General features: G+C 33.1%; 2 protein-coding genes across 2 annotated transcripts; both read left to right on the top strand.

Annotated features, from left to right (window-relative positions):
• The first annotated feature begins 6414 nt into the window (after positions 1-6414).
• LOC109797246 (Tetratricopeptide repeat (TPR)-like superfamily protein) lies at positions 6415-10056 on the top strand. Its single transcript, XM_020357220.3, has 4 exons — positions 6415-7155; positions 8775-8921; positions 9083-9163; positions 9527-10056. The coding sequence occupies exons 1-4, from the start codon at positions 6520-6522 to the stop codon at positions 9716-9718; spliced, it is 1056 nt and encodes a 351-aa protein (XP_020212809.1). The 5' UTR covers positions 6415-6519; the 3' UTR covers positions 9719-10056.
• Positions 10057-10180: 124 nt separating this feature from the next.
• Positions 10181-15082, top strand: LOC109795963 (glucan endo-1,3-beta-glucosidase 8). The gene is made up of 2 exons (XM_020355540.3): positions 10181-12495; positions 13134-15082. Exons 1-2 carry the CDS (start codon positions 12125-12127, stop codon positions 14236-14238), a joined length of 1476 nt encoding a protein of 491 aa, XP_020211129.1. The 5' UTR covers positions 10181-12124; the 3' UTR covers positions 14239-15082.
• Positions 15083-20552: the final 5470 nt, after the last annotated feature.

The raw sequence follows: 20552 nt of genomic DNA, 5'->3' as shown, positions 1-20552 counted from the left end.
ACAAGGAAGGATTATTATCCCTTAATTAAATTTGTTCTTATTACTTTTTGTTTGTCATCGCAATAAGTTACCGGGGGTTTAAATTTTCTTACTAAGCAAATATACTTGACGTAATAATCTTTGACATTTTACATATAATATAATAATATTATACCTTTAACAAATGGCAAACTAACGGTCTTTTTCCTTATCAGAATGAACACTGCATATACATATATAACGTCTTTCCAAACTTGGTTAATTTAATTGTTGATTAACGATGGTTACAACTGCATACCTTTCTCCGACTTTATTTTGAGAAGTAAAGTCTTTCAAATCTTAACTCTATTTTATAAAAAGAAGCGTTATAGTAATGTAGTTTTTTTTTAAAAAATATACTTTTTACCTTTGGTTGAAATGTGTTAAAAACTACAAAATTATATGCAAATATTGTTTTTTTTATTTAACTGGTCTTATTTATGATTTCATATATTTTTTAAAAATTTTAATTAATAATAAATGTATGTTAAAAAATGTTTTTTTATTGGAGGATGTTAAGGAACGGAAGAATTGTCTGCTTGGTTGATACGTTTTTTCTAGCTTTGATTGGCACACATATTATCAATCGTCAAATTCCTATTATAACATTTTAGAATAAATTTTTGGCTTATCATGCTTCAAACCCAAGTTACTATCTAGAAAGAAGCATCAACTCAAATTACATAATGGGTGGGACTTGTGTCGGAACGACTATCACTAACACATGATGCAAAAAAAACACTGAATATGATTGATAAATACCAAATAAAAATGGTTAATTTTAAATCTGTCTTGCACTAGCAATTTATATATAATTGATCTGATGTATCATGCGTTTGTAAAAACATTGAGTTAAGAAGGATGTTCTTTTATTGGTTGGACTTACAAAATTTGTCAGCTAAAATGATTTCTTACAATTAAAGAGAAATTATTAATGGGAGTATAAAAGATATTTTAACTCTTGCAACAAATAACATGATAAGAGGCCTAAATTTCATGATTTAACCCGGTATTTTCATCTAAAGGCCCATTATACACTGTTTCTGGTAAAGAAACGTGTTGGTTCGTCCAAGCGAGTAAGGCTCATGATATATACACCTCTTTTTTTATATAAGTACACCTCCTTCTTTTAAAAAAAAATATAAAATATTATAATTTACAAAAAAAATTAATTTTACACTTTCAACTGTCAATTTACTACTTTCTTCTTCTTATTCACACACTTTTTTTTTTCTCTTTCAATTTTCAAATGCTACCAAAATAGGTGGGGTGAAGGAAAAATAAGGGGGTGCATGTAAAAATTGAAAAAGGAAGAAAGATATATGAAAAAAAAGTACTAAATTAAATGTTGTGGATGTAAAATTAAAAAATTTAAAACAAAAAATTAAGAAAATTTTAAAATTTTAATTATTTTTTTAAAGGAGGTGTACTTATAGAAAAAATGAGGTGTATATATCATGAACCAGCGAGTAAAGGTTGAGTTTAATCCATTGAAAAAATCTAATTAAGGCTGATGATATATACACCTCCTATCTTTTATAAGTACACCTCCGATCTCTTTTTTTTTTTATAAATAAAATTCTTAAAATATCCTTCTAACTAAATTTTTATTTTAAGTTTTATTTTTAAATTTGTTTTTTATTCATCTCTTTTTTCATCATTTTTCTTTTTCTTTCTTCTTTTTTTTTTTCTCATTCTCCTTTTTCATCACTCTAGTCATTTTTTGATGATTTTATTTTTTATTTTTCATTCTTGATTTTTCTTCTTTTACAATCAACATAATCATATTTTATCTTTCTATCTTTTAAATTCTATTTTTCACTTTCTACTCTATTATTTCTTAAACCCTAATTTTTCATTCAATCTTCATTATTCTCTACATTCAATACAATGTACAAATTAATATATTAAATTACATTTTATATTTATAATTTTTTTTAACTTATTTAGCATTACTTATGGACAACAGCATCGTAGACGACGATAGTGGATGAGGAGATAAAGAAACACGTAAGTTAAATTTGTCATACCGGAAAATAAGATTCGAAATTTAATTTTAGCATTCCGGAAAGTACTTTCCGGAATAGTAAAATTATTATTCCAAAAAGTATTTTCCGGAAGTGTGTTTCTTATATAATTCCGGAAAAAATTTTCCGGAACAGTAACTTTAGTATTCTGGAAAGCACTTTCCTGGAATTATGTAACAAAACTTTTCCATAAAATACTTTATGGAATAAGAATTTACTATTATGGAAAATATTTTCTGGAATAAAAACTTTATTATTCCGGAAAGTAATTTTCAGAACAAAAACTTTACTATTTCAAAAAGAGGGGTGCGGGAAAAAGAAAGAAGAAGGGGGGTGCGGGAAAAAGAAAGAAAAAGAGGGGTGTAGGGAAGAGAATGAACAGGGGTGCGAGGTGCGAGAAAAATAAAGAAGAAGAGGGGTGCAGGGAAGAGAAAGAAGAGGGGTGCGGGTGCGGGTGTGGGAAAAAGAAAAAAGAAGAAGAGTGCGGGAAAGAGAAAGAAGAGGAGTGCGGGGTGCAAGAAAAACAAAAAAGAAGAAGGGTGCGGGGAAGAGAAAGAAGAGGAGTGCGGAGTGCGAGAAAAACAAAAAATAAGAGGGGTGTGGGAAAAAGAAAGAAGAGGGGTGCATGGTGCAAATTTAAAAATTATATATATATTTTTTAAGAAAAAGATAATTTAGAGATTTTATATATTTTATAAAAAAAAGGGGGTGTGTTTATATGAAAATAGAGGTGTATTTATCATCACCCAAAATCTAATTCAGTAACATGTCCAAGCGAGAAGAAATTTGAGCTCTAATGGATTAATTAAAGAAAACAAAAAGATAGCCCAAAATGCACAAAAGAGCAACAAAAAAAGTATTGGGCTTTCTCTCTGTATTGGATATCGAGCCCATATATGAATAGTTATAAAGAAATGTAACGGGACCTTTATATAATAGATAATAAATAACATATAATAGATACTCTATATAGAGATAATCTTTTTTTTTATGTAATTTATGTTTATTTTGTTTTATTTGATTTATAACTTTAAACATGTTATAAATTAAGCCTAAAATTGTTATAATCCGTCTAATAATGATGTTATTTGTTAAATAAAATAATTTGAGTATTTTCTCTATCAGATCGATATATTCTTGACTTTTGAAGATTCATATATTCCTGAAGACCCTATCTTTGTAGAGAGTATGGAAACTTTCACTAATATAAAAACTCAAGATTTTCTTTTGGAAGATTTGCCAAGATGCTTACCCAATGAATGACAAAAGGCGTAAGTGTCATCTTACAACTAGTAACTTATGCCTTAGATGTTTGTCTTGGGTTAGAACAACCTTGTAATTTCGGAGGGACTACCTTTGTGCCTAGATATTTGGTTACAAATGGGAGTTGGCACTAGAGTAATACTATCTTGCTTCTTTATTGAAAATTAGGTTAACCTTATACGTACGAGTAATGATGTCATCTATATTATAATTGTGTGCTAGTGGGTTTGGTGTTGACATTCAAATATTGTGTCTAATAATCAAAACTAACATTTGTAGTATGGTTAAATCTACAATAGATGAGTGCACTCCTGGTGGTACTATTACAATAAACACTAGCAACTTCATTAGGTGACTTTAAAGTCAATGTGAATGGAAGTTATAGGAACCGATGTATGGGCATTGGTGAAATTATTCAAAGCCTTCAGTTAGCTTAAGACATGTCTCCTTGTTTGTGAAACAAGTTGTAGAGAGGTTGGACACACAATTTTGCACGACAATACTTGTTCCACAAGAATATACTTACACTTTTCAAGTGGTGGTGGGTGGGCATTCTTGCCCTCCTTCAATGTGATTGACAAGTGGGATTATAGGTCATTCTAAGATAAATGAATATGATTGTCTACACTCTTACTAGTTGGAACTCTAGGGGTTCTTGTAACTTTAAAGTTAGATTTATTATTAGATTAACTGTCTTTTATATTTTTAATTTATTAGAATTAAATTAAATTAAGCCTATACATAATAAATATTTAGTCTATGCAAAGTAACTGTAAACTTTAAAATCGTGTTGGACAACTTTTTTGCAAAAGTAATATTTGTTTTATTTTTTTACTCTCGTTTTTATTTCAATTTAATTATAGGTTAAATCCTCATTGCGATCAACTTTGTAATCTTTCTTATCTTAAAAAAAAATTTTAAATATAGTCACAGAAGTACTTTTTTTTTGTTTGTTAATTATTAATAAAAATAATACAACTTTTTGTGTGTATAATTTTGTTGACCATCTTGTTTTTTTAAATAACTTTTAAGCACTTTTTTATTTGATTTCATTATATTTTCTAATTAATTATTTAAAAATTACTCCAATTTATTATTAAGTACTTTCTTATATTTAACTTTTGTAACTGTTTATCATTTATTTATTTTTATTTTAAAAATATTTGTTAATATAGAGAGACAAACCACTAGAATTGATAAGGTGAAAAGATTGAAGTAGAAGATATAAAATTTTAGATTGCTAATGGATAAAAAAAAAAAGAGAGAGAAAATTTTGAAATTAGATATGATTATACGTCTAAAAAATAATTAACAAAATTAATATTTGTAAAGGATTGTAGTGCAAAGTATGTCCCAATTTTGTTTCTACCTTTCTAAACTAATAAAAAAAAAAGTTTAACTATAGTTTTATTATTTTTTTAAATTGGTTTATTCTGAGGATAGAAATAAGAGAAAAATAGAAATAAAAAATAAAAAATAAGGTGAAAATAAGTTTTTTTAATTTATGATAAATATATAAGAAATATAATAAAAATAATATTATAGAGTTGTTTGATTTAAATAGATAAAGAGAAAAAAAAATTATAATTAAAAAGATTACAATTTTATCCTTTCAAGTTTACAAAGTAGTATCAAGAATTTTTTTCTTCTTCTTTTACTCAATTAAATTAAATATTCATACAAATAAATCAAACTTATTTATTTATTTGTAGTCAAATAACATACATGCTATTTGAATACAACTAAATAAATAAGTTACTAAAATGTTGTTTATTCAAATAAACTTTCAATTTTTTTTTGAATAAAACAACTTCCAAGAAGAAAAAAAAAATTGCATTAAACTAAATGAATAACAACGTCTATTTAATGTATACATAAACCAGTTGAATATACATAAAATTATTTGTATTAAAACCTTATTTCTTTCCATTAACAACCTTTCTATTTGAATAAAATCTAATAACACATTCGAATAACATGTATTAATATTTGAAAATAGTCCCCTTTAATTGAATAACATTCTCTCTTATTCGAATACAACAACAATCAATTGAATAATAAAATGAGTGATTTGAAATTTGGAATACACATCAACATCTATATACTCTCGTGCATAATCGATGATCATACTTGATTAAAAAAATGCTAATCAATTAAGCAAATGATTTAATCAATTTTGGTGGTCCATATCCATCGGTTTCAAACCCAAATCAAACAAAAAACCTTACTTATTTGAATGAGAGAAGTTTTAGGAGGAGTATTTGAATGGATAAAAAAAACATTATAGTATAGAAACTCTTTAAATTAATAATGTCAGGACCGGAAAAATTTATTAATTTAGAGAGTTATTAATTTATTGATAAATTAATAATTATTAATTTAAAGAATTTTTAAGTAATTATACTATACATTAGAAATCAATAATGCCTTTTAAAGTACAATAAATGTAAACAAGAGGAACAAATGTGTAATATATTAAACTTGAACTTTAAAGGAAAACAGACAACTATTGAATCATATTTCAATAGAGTGTAATATTTTTGTTCAGTTTCTATGAATTATTAATTTATCATTTTCTTAGGACAAAAAATTATAAAGGGATCTCCCGAAAAATTATTATCTTATTATTTTATCGAGTTTTTCAATTTTTTACATTGGCCCAAGTCGGGACCAGACAAAATTTATTATTTTAGAGAATTTATTAATTTACCAAATATTAATTTAAAGAGTTTCTGCTGTATCACGAAGATAAAAGTGTCTCACATGTATTCTTATGTTCTTTCTTTCTTATTTCTTCTCCATTACGAGACGCACCTCTTTTAATTTCCTTATGGACAAAAATATGTTTAACTAAAAGATACACATTATTTTTCTTCACCTATTTTTGAGTCATCATTTCTATTCCTTGCATATTTCTTACTAATCAAACATAATGTTATGTATAAAAAAATAAAAAATTATTTTTAACCTCTTAAGTTAAAAATTAAAAATTTAAATTACGTAATATAAATAAGATTTTTTTAAGATGAATTTTAAATTTGAAAACTAAAAATAAATTCATTGTAAATTTGAGATATTAAAAATATAATTTAAGTTAATAATGTTATTGTTTTTGTTAGAAAAGGAAAGGAGCGGGATAAAAGATACTGTGTGTTCATCACAAACTCCGCCGACCACCGGAGAGTATTTTCCCGGCGAGAACATCAACGACATGGCTTCAACTTCAATAACTACTTTCTCCGTCTACTCGAAATCCCAACCCAAGTTCATCAATCTGCTTCCGCAGCCACTGATTCACACCCGCAACAAGCGCACATCAATTTCGTTTCAGCCAGCCACAGTTCGCGCCACCCTTTTCTCAACGCTCACTTGTTCCCACACCCCTTCAACGCCCTCTTCGGATTTTTCACCGGGAAGGACTTTATCCAAGTTCCTCTCAGAAAAGGTCGCATTTTTCCTCATTGGGTCGTTTCTCTTCTTGGGTTGCTTCGGAAAAAGAGCAGCTTTTGCGGAAGCAACGCCTTCGGTGGGTTCTGGCGCAGTGTTGGAGGAGAAGATGAAGCTTTCCGAAGAGAAAAGCGAGGAGGAGGAAATGTGGGAGCAGGTTTTGGAGAAGGATCCGAAAAATGTTGAGGCTCTTAAGGTGGTCTTGTATGGGAAGATTAGGAGAGGGAAGTCCAAGGAGGCTGTGAAATTTGTGGAGGATTTGATTGCTGTGGAGCCCAACGAGGTTGAGTGGAGGCTTTTGCTGGCACTTTGTTACGAGACTATGGGGCAATTGAGCAAGGCTAAAAAATTGTTTAGGGAAATCTTGAAGAAAAGGCCTCTTCTAGTCAGAGCTTTGCATGTAATGTTTCTCTCTATTTTCTTTCTGGTGGAATTTTGAATGTTATTAAAAAGTTTGAATTTTGGTTTTGATTAGAAAGGCGGGTGGATAGATACATAGATAGGGGTTCTTTGTGTTGGTTGGTTGTATGGGGTTAGAAAGTTTTGGAAACATGGTCCAGTTTTTGTTATTTGAAAATGATGATAAATATTGTGTTGCTAATTGCTGGTCACATGCTTGTTATGAGTGCACAACATAAAAATTGCTTTACTGCGAAAAAGATACATTGTTTGTTGTTCAGTATGCAAATGTGATGATGATTGCAAGTTGGCATTTTATATCTTCCGTAAATTCTTTAGTTTTATTTCATGATTTTGTGATGTTCATTCATTAGAATTGTAGAACACCGAGAGCAGAGTTTTTAGTACTGTTTTCAGAGGTGATGCTTCAAAAGCATTCTGTTATGCTGATATTTTTATCAGCATTTGGAGCAGTGCTTTGGTAATGAATTCATATCATCACTCAAAAGCTTTAGTGAATGAATTGTGAAGAGGATTTCTCTAGTGGTAGATTTATGTGATGAATATTAGTGGCAGTTATGATGCTTTCAAGCCAATAGATTAAATAATTACTATAACTATACTGTAATGTAACCCTATTTTGGAAGGGCTGGCTGAAAGGATTGATTTTGGGATCAATTCAAATTAGCGTTGAATTTACATACACTTGTCTCAGTCTGGGGAAAGAATGAGGATACAGAAGAAACTAAAATGAAGAGAAGGCTGATCATAAGTTGCACCCAAGTCAGTCTAATTCAAAATAGAGAGAAAGTAAACAGAAAATAAGAATATATGGTTATGTTATGTATTCTAAATTACACCCTATTATTCTTAGAGTCTCTAAAATAAAATCAGTTATGGGAAACATTTTACTCGTCATCCTCATTACTTTCTCTCCTCATTTTTTTGCAAACAAAGGCCAAACAACTGAGTTTGTGTTTTGCAACCCCAAAAAGGGCCAAGGCCAAGCATTGAAGGTTAAATAGACTTGAGATAATTAATCAATATACATACCAATGTAATTGAGCTGTTTCATAGGAGGAATACAAGGGCTGGAAGCATATGTATTGTCAATTTGTCATGGTTCTGCAGCTTACAAAGTTCTGTTCACTTATTGTGTTTATATATTTTTTCTTTTTTCATTTTCTTATTAAGTGTGCTGGTATTACTATTTGTGCTATTTCTGCGAGAAAGATAGATTACTTATTGTCCTGTGAACCTTGCTTCAACATCTTGTGTTTGACTTGAAGTTCAAAGAGTTATTGTAACAAGCATCCTGGTATTATTTCTGCAGTATAATAGTATTGAATATATTTTACTTTGGCCTTTTTGTTTGCTGTTAGCATTCTTTTGGTGTGATTTGATCAGATTAGTAGAAAAATATTTCTTCATTCCAATAATTTGGAGGTAGCATGTTAGTTTAGATGCTTCTTCGACAATTTTGTGACTGGTATATTAAAAGATATATGTATCATATTCAAATTGTATTATAATTCCAAATAATGTAATCAAGTTACCATGGCACTTCATTTGTTACGTCTGTCCACTTATGGCTGAGATGAGTGATACTCTTATTTTCAGGGTTTGGCTATGGCAATGCACAAAAACCGGGAAGGTCCTGCTGTATTTGAAATGCTAAATAATGCTCAAGAGTTAGCTTCTCGTGAAAACAGAGTTACCGAGGAGAGAAATATAAGAATCTTAATTGCGCAAATGCATGTTGTCCAGGTGAACTGTGATCCATCAGATTGGGGTGGGGCTGTTTTAAATTGTTATAGTACCAAACAAGTTTCCTCTTTCTTTGCTTATTTACTACCAATTTAAGATAAACCGTAGACAATACCTTTTAGGATTAATATTTAACATGCTTAGTATTGTGTGCTTTGCAGGGTAATTTGGAGGAGGGCTTAAAAAGATTTCAAGATTTGATTGATCAAAATCCTCGAGATTTTAGGCCTTATATTTGCCAGGTGAGTTGTCAGCTAATCAATTATGAGTTGTGATTACAATGGTACATTAGGTAATCTGAGACTAGTTCCGAAAAAGTAGGATAGCACCCATTCTTTCTATAGACAAAACTGCCTTCTTATCATAATATTGCCAAAATTTATGTTCATATAGTTTTATAACTTCAAAATTGGAATACATTTTATGAGCTTGCACACTTAAGGGCTAGTGTAATATTGCCAATATTTTGCTAGTGTAATTTTGTAAGATAATTCACAGTGAAGGGCTACTTTCTGTGGTCATGGAATTTAAGCAGCTAGAGATAATGGTGATTTTGGCTGATTCCATTCGTGAAATTACTAAATTGATACTAAAAAAAATTGCAGGGAATAATATACAGTCTCCTGGGTAAAAATGATGAAGCTGCACAGCAATTTGAAACATATCAAACTCTTGTTCCTGAAGAATTTCCTCAGAGGGGATTTCTTGATGATGTTGCCATAGCAGCAAAAAAAACATCACTGGAACAGTTTAAGAAGGAATTTAAAGATCAAATTTCTTCCCGGAAACAGAGATAATCTAGGACCTTTTCTTTGCTGTCTTGGCAATAATCATCAGTGCATTTCAGTAGCAAAAGAGAAAAGTTAGACCACTTTCATGATTCACTTCAATGTATAGCACAGTTTTGTTTTTTTTCGCATTTTTTTTTCCTGGGCTTATAGCACATGATTTGGATAGGATTTTCTTGTTTTACTTTGCTTAGATCATGTATTTTAATCCTTAAATGTGTGTTTTATCGTGGCACAACCTTTTTTCCCCTCTCTTTTGAGTGTGTTAGTAAGTAGTGACTTGCTGGGCAAGTTGTTCGAGGATTTACACCTATTTCTTAATGTCTTATCCTTCATATTCGATCTCTGATTGAAGTGCTCTTAACATACTCTTTGATATTCCTTTCAAAGGAGATTCAAACTTTGGTTTGCTACGTTGTAGGGGACTAGCCCCTCCTACTAGACCTAATCACTATTGGTAAAATGTTCTATTTATTGATTCTTTAATGTTCCGAGAAAACTGATTAGCAAATTTCTATTCATACTATACAAACACGAAAAATCATGTTAGTGTACACATCAGAATTCCATTCAATTAGAGGAACGAAAATCTCTCCCATCAGAAAATGAGTTACTCAACTGATTTGCTAAAATATTACTCTAATGATGGTAGGCTCAAACATTCTTGTTTCCTCTTCAAATTCCTTTCAGATGTATTGCATGTAAATAAGTAAAAATATCAAAATAAAAAATAAAAACAGAGATAACCAACCCAATGTAATATAAAAACCTAAAGATCCAGCCATTTTGTATCCTCATCGAAGAAGAAAAGAAGCAACAGTAATAAATTTTAATCATGAGCACATTTTTTCTCCCCCTTTTTTTGACAAGTTCACAAGTTGGTGAAGTTATTGAGAAGCCTGAAATAGCATAACTATTTATTCAACAATTATATTGATATGAAAATTGAAATTTTAAGAGTATAAATTCTACCAACTTGTAAATTTTGAAATACTCTTTTAAGTAGCCACACAATACTTAATTATAACACTTAGATATTAATTTAAGGTTAAAATACTTTTTTAATTTTTATATTTTAACTTATTTTACTTTTTAGTCCTTATAATTTAAAATATTTTTTTTAGTTTCTATATTTATCTTTTTCAATCATTTTTAGTCCCTATAGTTTAAAATAGGTCTTTTTAGTCTTTATATTTGTAGTTTTTTTTTTTAAATTTTAGTCTTTATTTTTTTTTTTTGTAACATTTTGTGTTGATGTAATAGATATCAATTTGACATTGTGTGTCTGATGTTGAATTTATTTTGTTATAGTTACGTTAAATTAAGTTCATCAATGTTTTGTGTCTCTTTTTTATCTTCACATACGATGTTCATTATTAAAATGCCTTTTTTATCCTTACAAATTAAAAATTCCTATTCTATCAACACAAAAGACATGACGTTATAAAAAAATCAACAATAGAGAAAAAAAATGAAGTATAAGGATTAAAAAGGTGTGTGCCTATATATATATATATAATTATAGAGATTAAAAATGATTAATAAAAATAAATATAAAAACTAAAATAGTCTATTTTAAAATATAAAAAATAAAAGATAAAATAAGTAAAATTATAGAGACTAAAATGGTCATAGATTTGATTTACGTCTATATTTAAATAATGTTTGATTAGTAAAAATTATATCTCATAAGATCAGTTTTTAGTTATTAGTTTTGAAATATTTTACACATGTCCATTAAAAAAAAAAGTAAAACTGAGATTAAAAATATGTTTTGACCTTTAAAAAATTTGAGATTTTTAGATGGCCATGAAATTCTCAATACGAGCCGTCAGATCAGATTAATTTGGAGGTGGAAACAATCATGAATGTGGATTTGGGTAAGGATTTTCCACAAAATACAAAATAAAAACAGGAAAGCACATTTGGCATATCGCAATGTGTTTAGCAACATTATTGAGAATCTGCTATCTTCGTACATAGAGGAACCGAGGTTCAACGACATTAGGGGCAAAACAGAACGTGCCCCAAAAAAGGAGAACAGGCTCAGGGTGATTGTACAAACTAAAAATACCGTCGTTTACCTATAAACGTCTTTAAAGATTGTTAAAATATTCACCAAGTATCATGTACAACTTGTTTCGAATCTGTATGAGTATGAAAACTACCATTAGAGAATTATTTAGTGAGTTACACAGTTAACTAACCAGCGCTTTGAGCACTTTATTTAGACTAATAACTACAAACATCTAGCAAAACCCATATTTGGTCTAAATGTTAGTTGTACTTGTAATCATAACAAATTATTTTCGTTTTTCATACTCAATATTTATCTATAAATCTCTTAAACAAATTTCTATATCATGTTTGTAATCTCGACTAGTTTACCACTTACAACTTACAAAAACTCAAATCATGGGTCGAGCCATGTGGGGGCTTTGTTTGATATTTGCCCTAGCTCATTACCAATTTCAAGGTGCCCATGGAGCAGATTCTGTACCAGCTGGTCTTGGTATCAATTGGGGTGCATTAGCATCCCACCCTTTGAGTCCTGACATTGTGGTAAATTTGTTGAAGGACAATGGCATCAAGAAGGTAAAACTTTTCGATGCAGATTCTTGGGTCGTGAGTGCTTTCTCTGGCACAGACATTGAAGTCATGGTCGGAATACCTAATGATCAATTGAGTAAATTTGCTGCAAGTAGCAGAGATGCAGAACATTGGGTCAAAGAAAATGTCACCATACATATTCACGGTCATGATCATCGTGGGGGCGTCAACATCAGGTATGGCTGGGGTTCAGCAAGGGATAGGTTCATCATTGTTTCTATTCATTCTAAAATTTTGATTGGATCATTTATGTGAATTCCTTCTGATCGAGATCATAAATATAAGAAACGAAGAGTTAACTTGACGTACGTTTTAATATAATACACCAATATTAACATTATACAGTTAATTTGTAAAATAAAATAGCCACAAAATTTAAATTATAAAATACATTTTATAGTATATTTTTAAAATAAATAATATTATTCTTATAATAATAAATTGAATACAAAATAATATGCATTAAATAGACTTTTTAAAATTACGTACATTAAAATGCTAAAAAAAAAAACTCGTATCCGTCTTAAAACTATTCTGGCTAATTTTAAAATCTAAATCCATCAAAATCAACTAAAGACTTGGTTTAGTCTGAATAGGTCGAGTCTTATTCACCTTTCGGTTAAGTTCCTTCACATAGAACTCAAACAATTACATGCATGTTAGTAACATGGTAAATCAAATTATTACCTCTCCCACTTCTTTTTGTCCTTTTTTGGTCCCCTCAATTTAAGAATAATACTTAATCCAAAAATACAATATTAACAACCAAGAGAAAATGTGCCTTTTGACTTGGGACGTAATTATGATATTGCAGATACATATCTGTTGGAAATGAACCATTCATGGAAGATTACAACGGTATGTACGTTAAAACCACATTCCCAGCAATGCAAAATATTCAAAATGCCCTCGATAAGGCTGGTCTTGGAGACAAAGTGAAGGTAACTACAGCTTTGAATGCCGATGTTTACAGCTCTCCTTCTGACAAGCCATCAGATGGAGAATTTCGAAGTGACATTCGTGATGCCATAAACCAAATACTAAGTTTTCTTCACCAAAGGGACTCACCATTTCTTGTCAACATATACCCTTTTCTTAGTCTCTTCCAGAATGACAATTTTCCTAAAGAGTTAGCATTCTTTGATGGACAAGGTCAAACAATCCACGACAAAAATGCACAATATACCAACGTGTTTGATGCAAACTTTGACACCCTTGTTTGGTCATTGAAAAAAGCTGGCTACCCTGACATGAGAGTTGTGGTTGGTGAAATAGGGTGGCCAACTGATGGTAACAAAAATGCTAACACCTATAATGCAAAGAGGTTCTACCACGGGTTGCTCAAGAAAATGGCAAGCAAAAAGGGTACTCCACTTAGACCTGGAGCCATGGACATGTATCTGTTTTCTCTTTTTGATGAGGACTTGAAGAGTATTGCACCTGGCAACTTTGAGCGTCACTGGGGGATTTTTGGCTACGATGGAAGGCCTAAGTTTCCCATTGATTTTTCTGGCCAGGGACAAGACCAATGGCCTGTGGCAGCCAAAGGTGTTGTTTACCAAGATCGTAAATGGTGTGTCCTAAATAGTGATGTTAAGAACCTTAGCAAGGTGCCAAGTGCATTGGACTATGCTTGTGGTGGTGCTGATTGTACAAGCTTAGGATTTGGTTGTTCTTGTGAAAATCTAGACCTGGCTGGCAAGGCTTCTTTTGCTTTCAATCAGTATTTTCAGACGAGGGATCAAAGCGTTGAGGCTTGTAATTTCGATGGATTGGCCACTATTGTAACACAGGATCCATCAAGGGGAAGTTGCGTATTCCCTGTGGAAATAGAAAGCAATGGTAACATGGTTAGAGCTATGCGTACGCTGGGAAGCCTTTTGATTGGATTCTCATTGTTTTTCATAACATATGCGTAAAGAATATAAAGCTGGGTGCCGGTAAAGTATTTATCATGGGGCAATAGTAGTTGTCAACTTAACATTGTTCCTGTATTACAATCACTAGATGATACTTTATATCAAGGTTCTTCAGAATCTACGATAGTAAAGTGACACCTCCAAAGTTTCAGTTATGACTTTATGTCTATATTGGAAATTAAATTTCAATTTTTGATTTAGAAATATAAATGTCAAATCATTTTTGTTAGCAACTTTTAATATGAATATTCACTTCTTGGTCTTGGACCTAGTATTTTTGTTGCCTCTATGATTGGAGATGTCTTCAAAGAGCTTGGTGTGCTAGAAAAATACCTGAAGCTACATACAAAATATCCACCACCCAAATAGACACATAAGAGGAAAACATGTAAAAGTCAAAGTGCATGTTCAGTCTAATGATCTCAGGTCTACCCATACAAAGAAAGGCACGAAATATATAAGAATTTTAATCACCTTTGGAATGATTAAGAGCTATGGGGTTGTATGATGAAAAACTACTATGTGTAAAATTGCCTCATGTGTATGATATGAGGATACTAAGGAGTTGTAGTACATATAAAGCTCAAGCAAAGTACGTACTTTGTGTAAATTTTGTGGGTTGGTTGTAAAAGGAGTTTATGGGTTTAGTTGACCACTGTGATGTTAAAGTTTCAAATTGAACATCACAATAATAAAATTTATTTTGTTCCCAAACTCAAAGTGCTTGTACATCTTCACCTTCATATTCGTTTGCAATGATGTTGAGGTTTTATAGTTAGTTATACTCATTACCAGTATTCCAGTAGTCTCCAATTGTAAGTGTGTTGCAACTTACAACAACCGTAAATCTTATTATAATGTTGGATAACAGGGAAATTTCTTTTACGAAGTTGTGTTAGAGTATATATGTAGCTGAAAACCAATGGAAAAATGCTTTTTAATCTCAGCTAGCCATTTGATAGATCTAACAGTCCACATGTTTGTAAGAATATAAATTATTATATATAATCCTTAACTATTCTTTATATGAACGTGTAATTAAGTCTAATAATAAAATGTCTTTAAAAAAGTAGTTTAAATAATGTATTTTCTATTTTTCTATTTTTTACTATGACATTTAATTATTTATTTTTTGTTTGATAAAGAGATATAACTCCTTTCTATCATATCAACTCTTAAAAGGAATAAAGTGGCACTTCTAGTTACAATTTCATACTTAAAATGAGTATTTGATTTAACCACAATCTTTAATTAAAGAATATAAATATTAAACTACTTGACTTATAATATGCAAAGTGGTACTTCTAATCACCAATAACTTTTAATTTAAAGAGTAAATTATGTCACATTCTTTGAAAGTTTAGAGTATTACATTCTCTTCCTATCTTATCTTAAAATATAGAATTTAGTTTATTTAACTTAATACCGTTAATATAAATTAAATTTATCTTCCTTGAGAGATGTAAGTATTACATTATATACCTTGCATATATTAAATATAAAATAAATTATACTTTTATCCCTTATAATTTTAAGTATTATATTATCACTCTCTTATTATATTAACTTAATATTTTAAAAGAATTATCATTATAAGATTTCAAAAATAATTTAATTTTAATTATTTAGAAAAAATTATACTTTTAATTTAATTATTCATAAAAAAATATAATTTTAATAAAAATATATTTCAAAATATTTTTAAATTCATTGCTATTCATTCATTGAATTAAAAAATTGTAAAATATTTAATTAAATTTAAATTAATTTATTAAAATAATAAATAAACTAAAAACTATTTATTAAATTATATATTATATTTTTATATATACTTGAATATATATAAATTTATAATAATTATTTTATCTAATAATTGATTTTTAATATAAATATATTTATTAAAAGTTATATATTTAATATACATATTTTAGTATTACATTAATTAAATATAATATAATATTATATCGTAAAACACTAATTTATTTATATATTATTTAAATATTTTATTAGTAACATAAATAACATATTAATTTAATATATATATATAATTAATACTATATAATGAAAATATTATTCTATTTTAAAAATATTACATTTCCTATATTGATTAAATAATATATTAATACTTGTATTTGATTTTATTATACTTATATATATATATTATTTTATTTTAATATGTAAATTTAAAAATATTTGGTAAATTAATATATTTTTTTAAAGATATATAGTTAATTTTAGTAAAATTTATAATAATTTTTAAAATAATAATTAAATATGTAAATTAAGAAATATATTATTAAAGTGTAGCATGTTTAGATTTTTTAAGGAAATTTTTTTTTATAAAAAACAAGGATGGTGTAACATTTAAATCTCTAAGAAAACGTTAAAGGGTATTTTAATGATAGCAGAAATTTAACGAAAACTTTATAAAATGAGTAAAATGTTATACATTAAAACCTGTTGAGAAAACGATAATTTTTATCATAAGAGGCGAGAGTAATGTAATATTTGTATGGATAAGAGTATAATTCACTCTAGTTTAAAAAATAAGTTATTATATCTCATAAAAAAGCTGTTCTAACCTTTAATTTTAGTATATCTATTATCTGGTATTAATAATTTTTAAAATGTACCTGTTCCTGTGTTAGGATACACACTTCACTTATCCTTGTTGTAGCGGGTCTAATCCTGGGTCTCGGTCTTCTCGTTCCTATCCGGGTAGTCTGATGTGAGGAGGGGGGTGTGCCTGCAAAGACACTCCAACGCTCAAGTAAGTGCTCAGCGTAATAAATGCGGTAGTTGAAAGTTTTTTACATACCTCGAAGGTGGTCTATTTATAGTGTTTCTTATTGGGCCGTGATTAGGAGCTGGGCCCCGGAAAATTAGGGGGTTAATCCGGCTTATTTCTTAAATTAATCCCTTCGTAATCATACTGGTGGAGTCCCGGGGATCGGCCGAGCAAACCGACCCCTTCTGTTTGGCGAGTGTTCGGTGTGTTCGGGTATTGGTTTCGGTCTCTGTTGGGTTCTGGTATTCGGTCGGGTCGGTCGGCTCGGCCTCGGTCCCATACGGTATACAACCCCCGCAGTGTCGAGGATTCAGAAGACGAGGACGTTTACAAATATAAAGCGTCGTGGTTTTTCGTGAGGGAGTAAGGATCGGTCTCGACCGCTGGTGGTGCTCGTTTGTGGCTGGGTGTGCCAAGGTCTTCGCTTAATGAAGCTTTTCCCGAGACCTCAATTGGAGAACCGAGAGTGACTTGGGGAGGTATTTTCCGAGACCTCAACTGGAGGAGGTCTATGCCGAGACCTCAATTGGAGGAGGTCTATGTCGAGACCTCAATCGGAGGAGGTCTATACCGAGACCTCAATTGGAGGAGGTCTATGCCGAGACCTCAATCGGAGGAGGTCTATACCGAGACCTCAATTGGAGGAGCCGCGAGCACGACTGGAGGAGGTCTATACCGAGACCTCAATTGGAGGAGGTCTATGCCGAGACCTCAAACATTGAGAGCCAGTGCCGAGAACTCTATGGGTGTGGTGTGCCACGTTGGCCCTAGGGGGTTTGGAGCATTTACTTGCTGTAAATTCTCTGAGATCTCTGAGTTAAAGAGTTTAGCCGAGCTCACCGATCAAGGTACAATTTTGTATTTTTTAATTTGTGGTAATAAATGGACAAGGGTTACTCTTCGGCAAGGAGTTGGACGTCGTCGGAGGTGTCGGGCGCTGCGTCAGATGGGGAGGGATCGGATTCGAGTGAGATATCGAGGCTGCCATTGTTACAATGTGAAGTGGTGTTCCCTTCCGACCATCCGGAACAGGAAGACAGTGGGGATGACGTGGTCGAGGTATCGCCTCCCGTAACCTTGGCCGTGGCTTTGGCCCGAGCGACCGAGGAAGACGATAGAGGCTTAGGTCGGGTCGGTCAGCCGGACCCATGTGCTGCAGCCATTCATGCCGAAATAAGCGGGGACGAGTTGGAGGTGCTTGACGATGCACGAGGCAAGGGTGTGGTCGGCCCGAGTGGTCGGTCGAAACCAAAGATTGACTACGGCACGGTGGAAATGCCGGGTATGAATGGGTAGACGGAGAGGTCGGCATTTACTTCTCCAAGTTATCCGACCAAGGGCTGTTAGACACATTCGTGTCTTTAGACAAGTGCTTTGGGAGCGGGGATGATGAATTTTCGTTACTCGTCGAGGCGTGCGTGGATGATGGGCCGGACACTGACTTCGTGTTTTTGGAGCCGGGTCCCGATGAGGACGACTATTTTTACGCTTATATGTGTTGGTTCGATGATCTCGGCATATAGTTGCCCTTTGACGATTTTCAGATGGGAGTGCTCCGAATACTCAATGTGGCCCCGACCCAATTGCATCCGAACGCCTGGGCCGCTATGCAGGCGTTTCAGAAACCTGTGTCTATGCTTGGGTCTTATTCCCCGACCATTGGCTTTCCTTTATTATTATATCTGTCGCCCGAGCAAGCCGGTGAAATGGGTGTCACTGGCTCGAGTGTCGAAGCGAGGATTCCTCCAGGCTTTCACCTCCTCTTACAAGGGGTTTAAGGATGGCTTCTTCAAGGTCCGTTTGGGGTAGGACTTGAAAAATTGCTTTTATGACCGAGACGGGTCTCCTCTGTTTCCCTTTTATTGGACGAGGCGCCCGACACGCTTCGAGGCCATACCCGAATCCAAACTCCCTGCCGAGGACAAAGAAATCGTGGAGCTCCTTGACAAGTTTCCGAAAGGCCTGCCTGACCGAGGCCTTTTGGACATTTTTGAGACGTCTCACTTCGAGATGGCCTTGCTAGGTATCTGTTTTAGGCTTCGGCGATTTTTCAGTGGTTTGAATTGATGTTAAGGTTTATTTTGTTGTAGGTTTAATGGCCGGAGGCAAGCTGGATGTTACTGCTATTCTTGCTCAGAGGGCGAAGGAGGCGAAGGCTAGCGGGAAGGTCCCGCCGGCGAGGTCGGCTTTGAAGAATCCACGGGAGAAGCCGACCAACGTGATCATTCCCCTGGCCGATGCCAGGAAGAAGGGTAGCACTTCTCGGGTGAGGGCTGCCGAGCACAATATAGAGCCGGAGCGTCCGAGCTCTTCTAGCAAACGCCCGAAACAACTATCCCTGGAGCAATCGGGCTGCGGTCCTTTTGCCATTCCTGCCGTCGTCGTCGAATCGAACTTCCTCGCTCTTAATGTACAAACTGAGAACCTAGTCGGCCTGGACCTTGCAACTGGAGGCGGGTTGCAATATTTAGAGGGCATGTCTGCCGAGGCCGCGTATAAGCTTTTCTGTGAGCTTGATACTCGGACCTCCCTCGTTGCCAAACACGTGATGAACAGGCATGTCGTTTCCGAAGAGAGGACCTATGGCCGACTCAGGGAGGCCGAGTCCACAGTGAAGGAGGCGTTGGCTACGAACGCCAAGTTAACTGAGTCGGCTGAAGAAATGAAGAGGGCTGCCGACGCCTACAGAAGGGAGGCCGACGACTTGAAGTTGGCTGTGCAAAAAATGAAAGTCGATGTCGCCGCATCGACGAACGAGGTCGCTCGGTTGAAGGAGGCTGCTGCCAAGTTTGAGGCCGAGGCAACCAAGCAGATCCTTTCCCAACATGACGCCGGCTTCCAACATGCGGTCAGGCAAGCTTACCACTTCTGCGAGGTCCCGACTGACTTTCAATTCGATGTTAGCCGAGACATTTTGGGTGGTAAGTTTATAAGCTACGTTGAGTTCCCTCAAGGGGCCCAGCCCAATGCCGAGGCCCCTCGTCAGGGCATTTCTACCCAAGTTCCTGTGCAATCGGCCGAAGAGGAAGATCCGATCATTGATGTGGTCGGCGACGACGATGGGGGTAATCCTGGAGGCTCGGGGGCTAATTAGGGGATCGACTTGTCGATAGTTTAGGATTTTTTTGTCTCTTGTAACCGGGCCGTAAGTGTCTTTTGTTAATTTGGCCATTGGTGACGGTGGGAAGACAATTATTTGTAATTAGCCGTTTTGCTCGGCCATGATTAATGAAATATTGCTTTTTTAATTGCATGTATATCAACATCGATTACTAAAACGAACCGACTTCGTATTTTGCCGAGTGGGATGATTTCGCGATTTGAACGTTAAAATAAACCTAGAGTGCTCGGATTGTAATCTTTCGGGTTAATCGTGCTCGGGCCTAGATTACACATTTTAACAGCGTGTCGAATTACGCAAGGGTGACCGAAATGAGAGTGCTCGGGTGTATTTTTGAGGGTCCGGTCAAGGGTTGCTCGGTTTCAGTGTACGTGATGCGTGTTACTGTCGAGCTCGCGTGCACCT

Source organism: Cajanus cajan, chromosome 6 (genome assembly GCF_000230855.2).
Source record: "Cajanus cajan strain Asha chromosome 6, NIPB_CcT2T_4, whole genome shotgun sequence".
NCBI classification, from domain to species: Eukaryota; Viridiplantae; Streptophyta; class Magnoliopsida; order Fabales; family Fabaceae; genus Cajanus; species Cajanus cajan.
Note: the sequence above shows the minus strand (reverse complement) of the source record. Positions and strands in the feature narration are given on the sequence as shown.

What these genes read in the sequence shown, in the direction of transcription:
- LOC109797246 (XM_020357220.3), top strand. Translation starts at nt 6,520, where the DNA reads ATGGCTTCAACTTCAATAACTACTTTCTCCGTCTACTCGAAATCCCAA. An exon ending in CGCAAATGCATGTTGTCCAG is followed by an intron (nt 8,922 to 9,082) that starts GTGAACTGTGAT and finishes TGTGCTTTGCAG; the next exon opens with GGTAATTTGGAGGAGGGCTT. An exon ending in TTAGGCCTTATATTTGCCAG is followed by an intron (nt 9,164 to 9,526) that starts GTGAGTTGTCAG and finishes AAAAAATTGCAG; the next exon opens with GGAATAATATACAGTCTCCT.
- LOC109795963 (XM_020355540.3), top strand. Translation starts at nt 12,125, where the DNA reads ATGGGTCGAGCCATGTGGGGGCTTTGTTTGATATTTGCCCTAGCTCAT. An exon ending in CGTGGGGGCGTCAACATCAG is followed by an intron (nt 12,496 to 13,133) that starts GTATGGCTGGGG and finishes ATGATATTGCAG; the next exon opens with ATACATATCTGTTGGAAATG.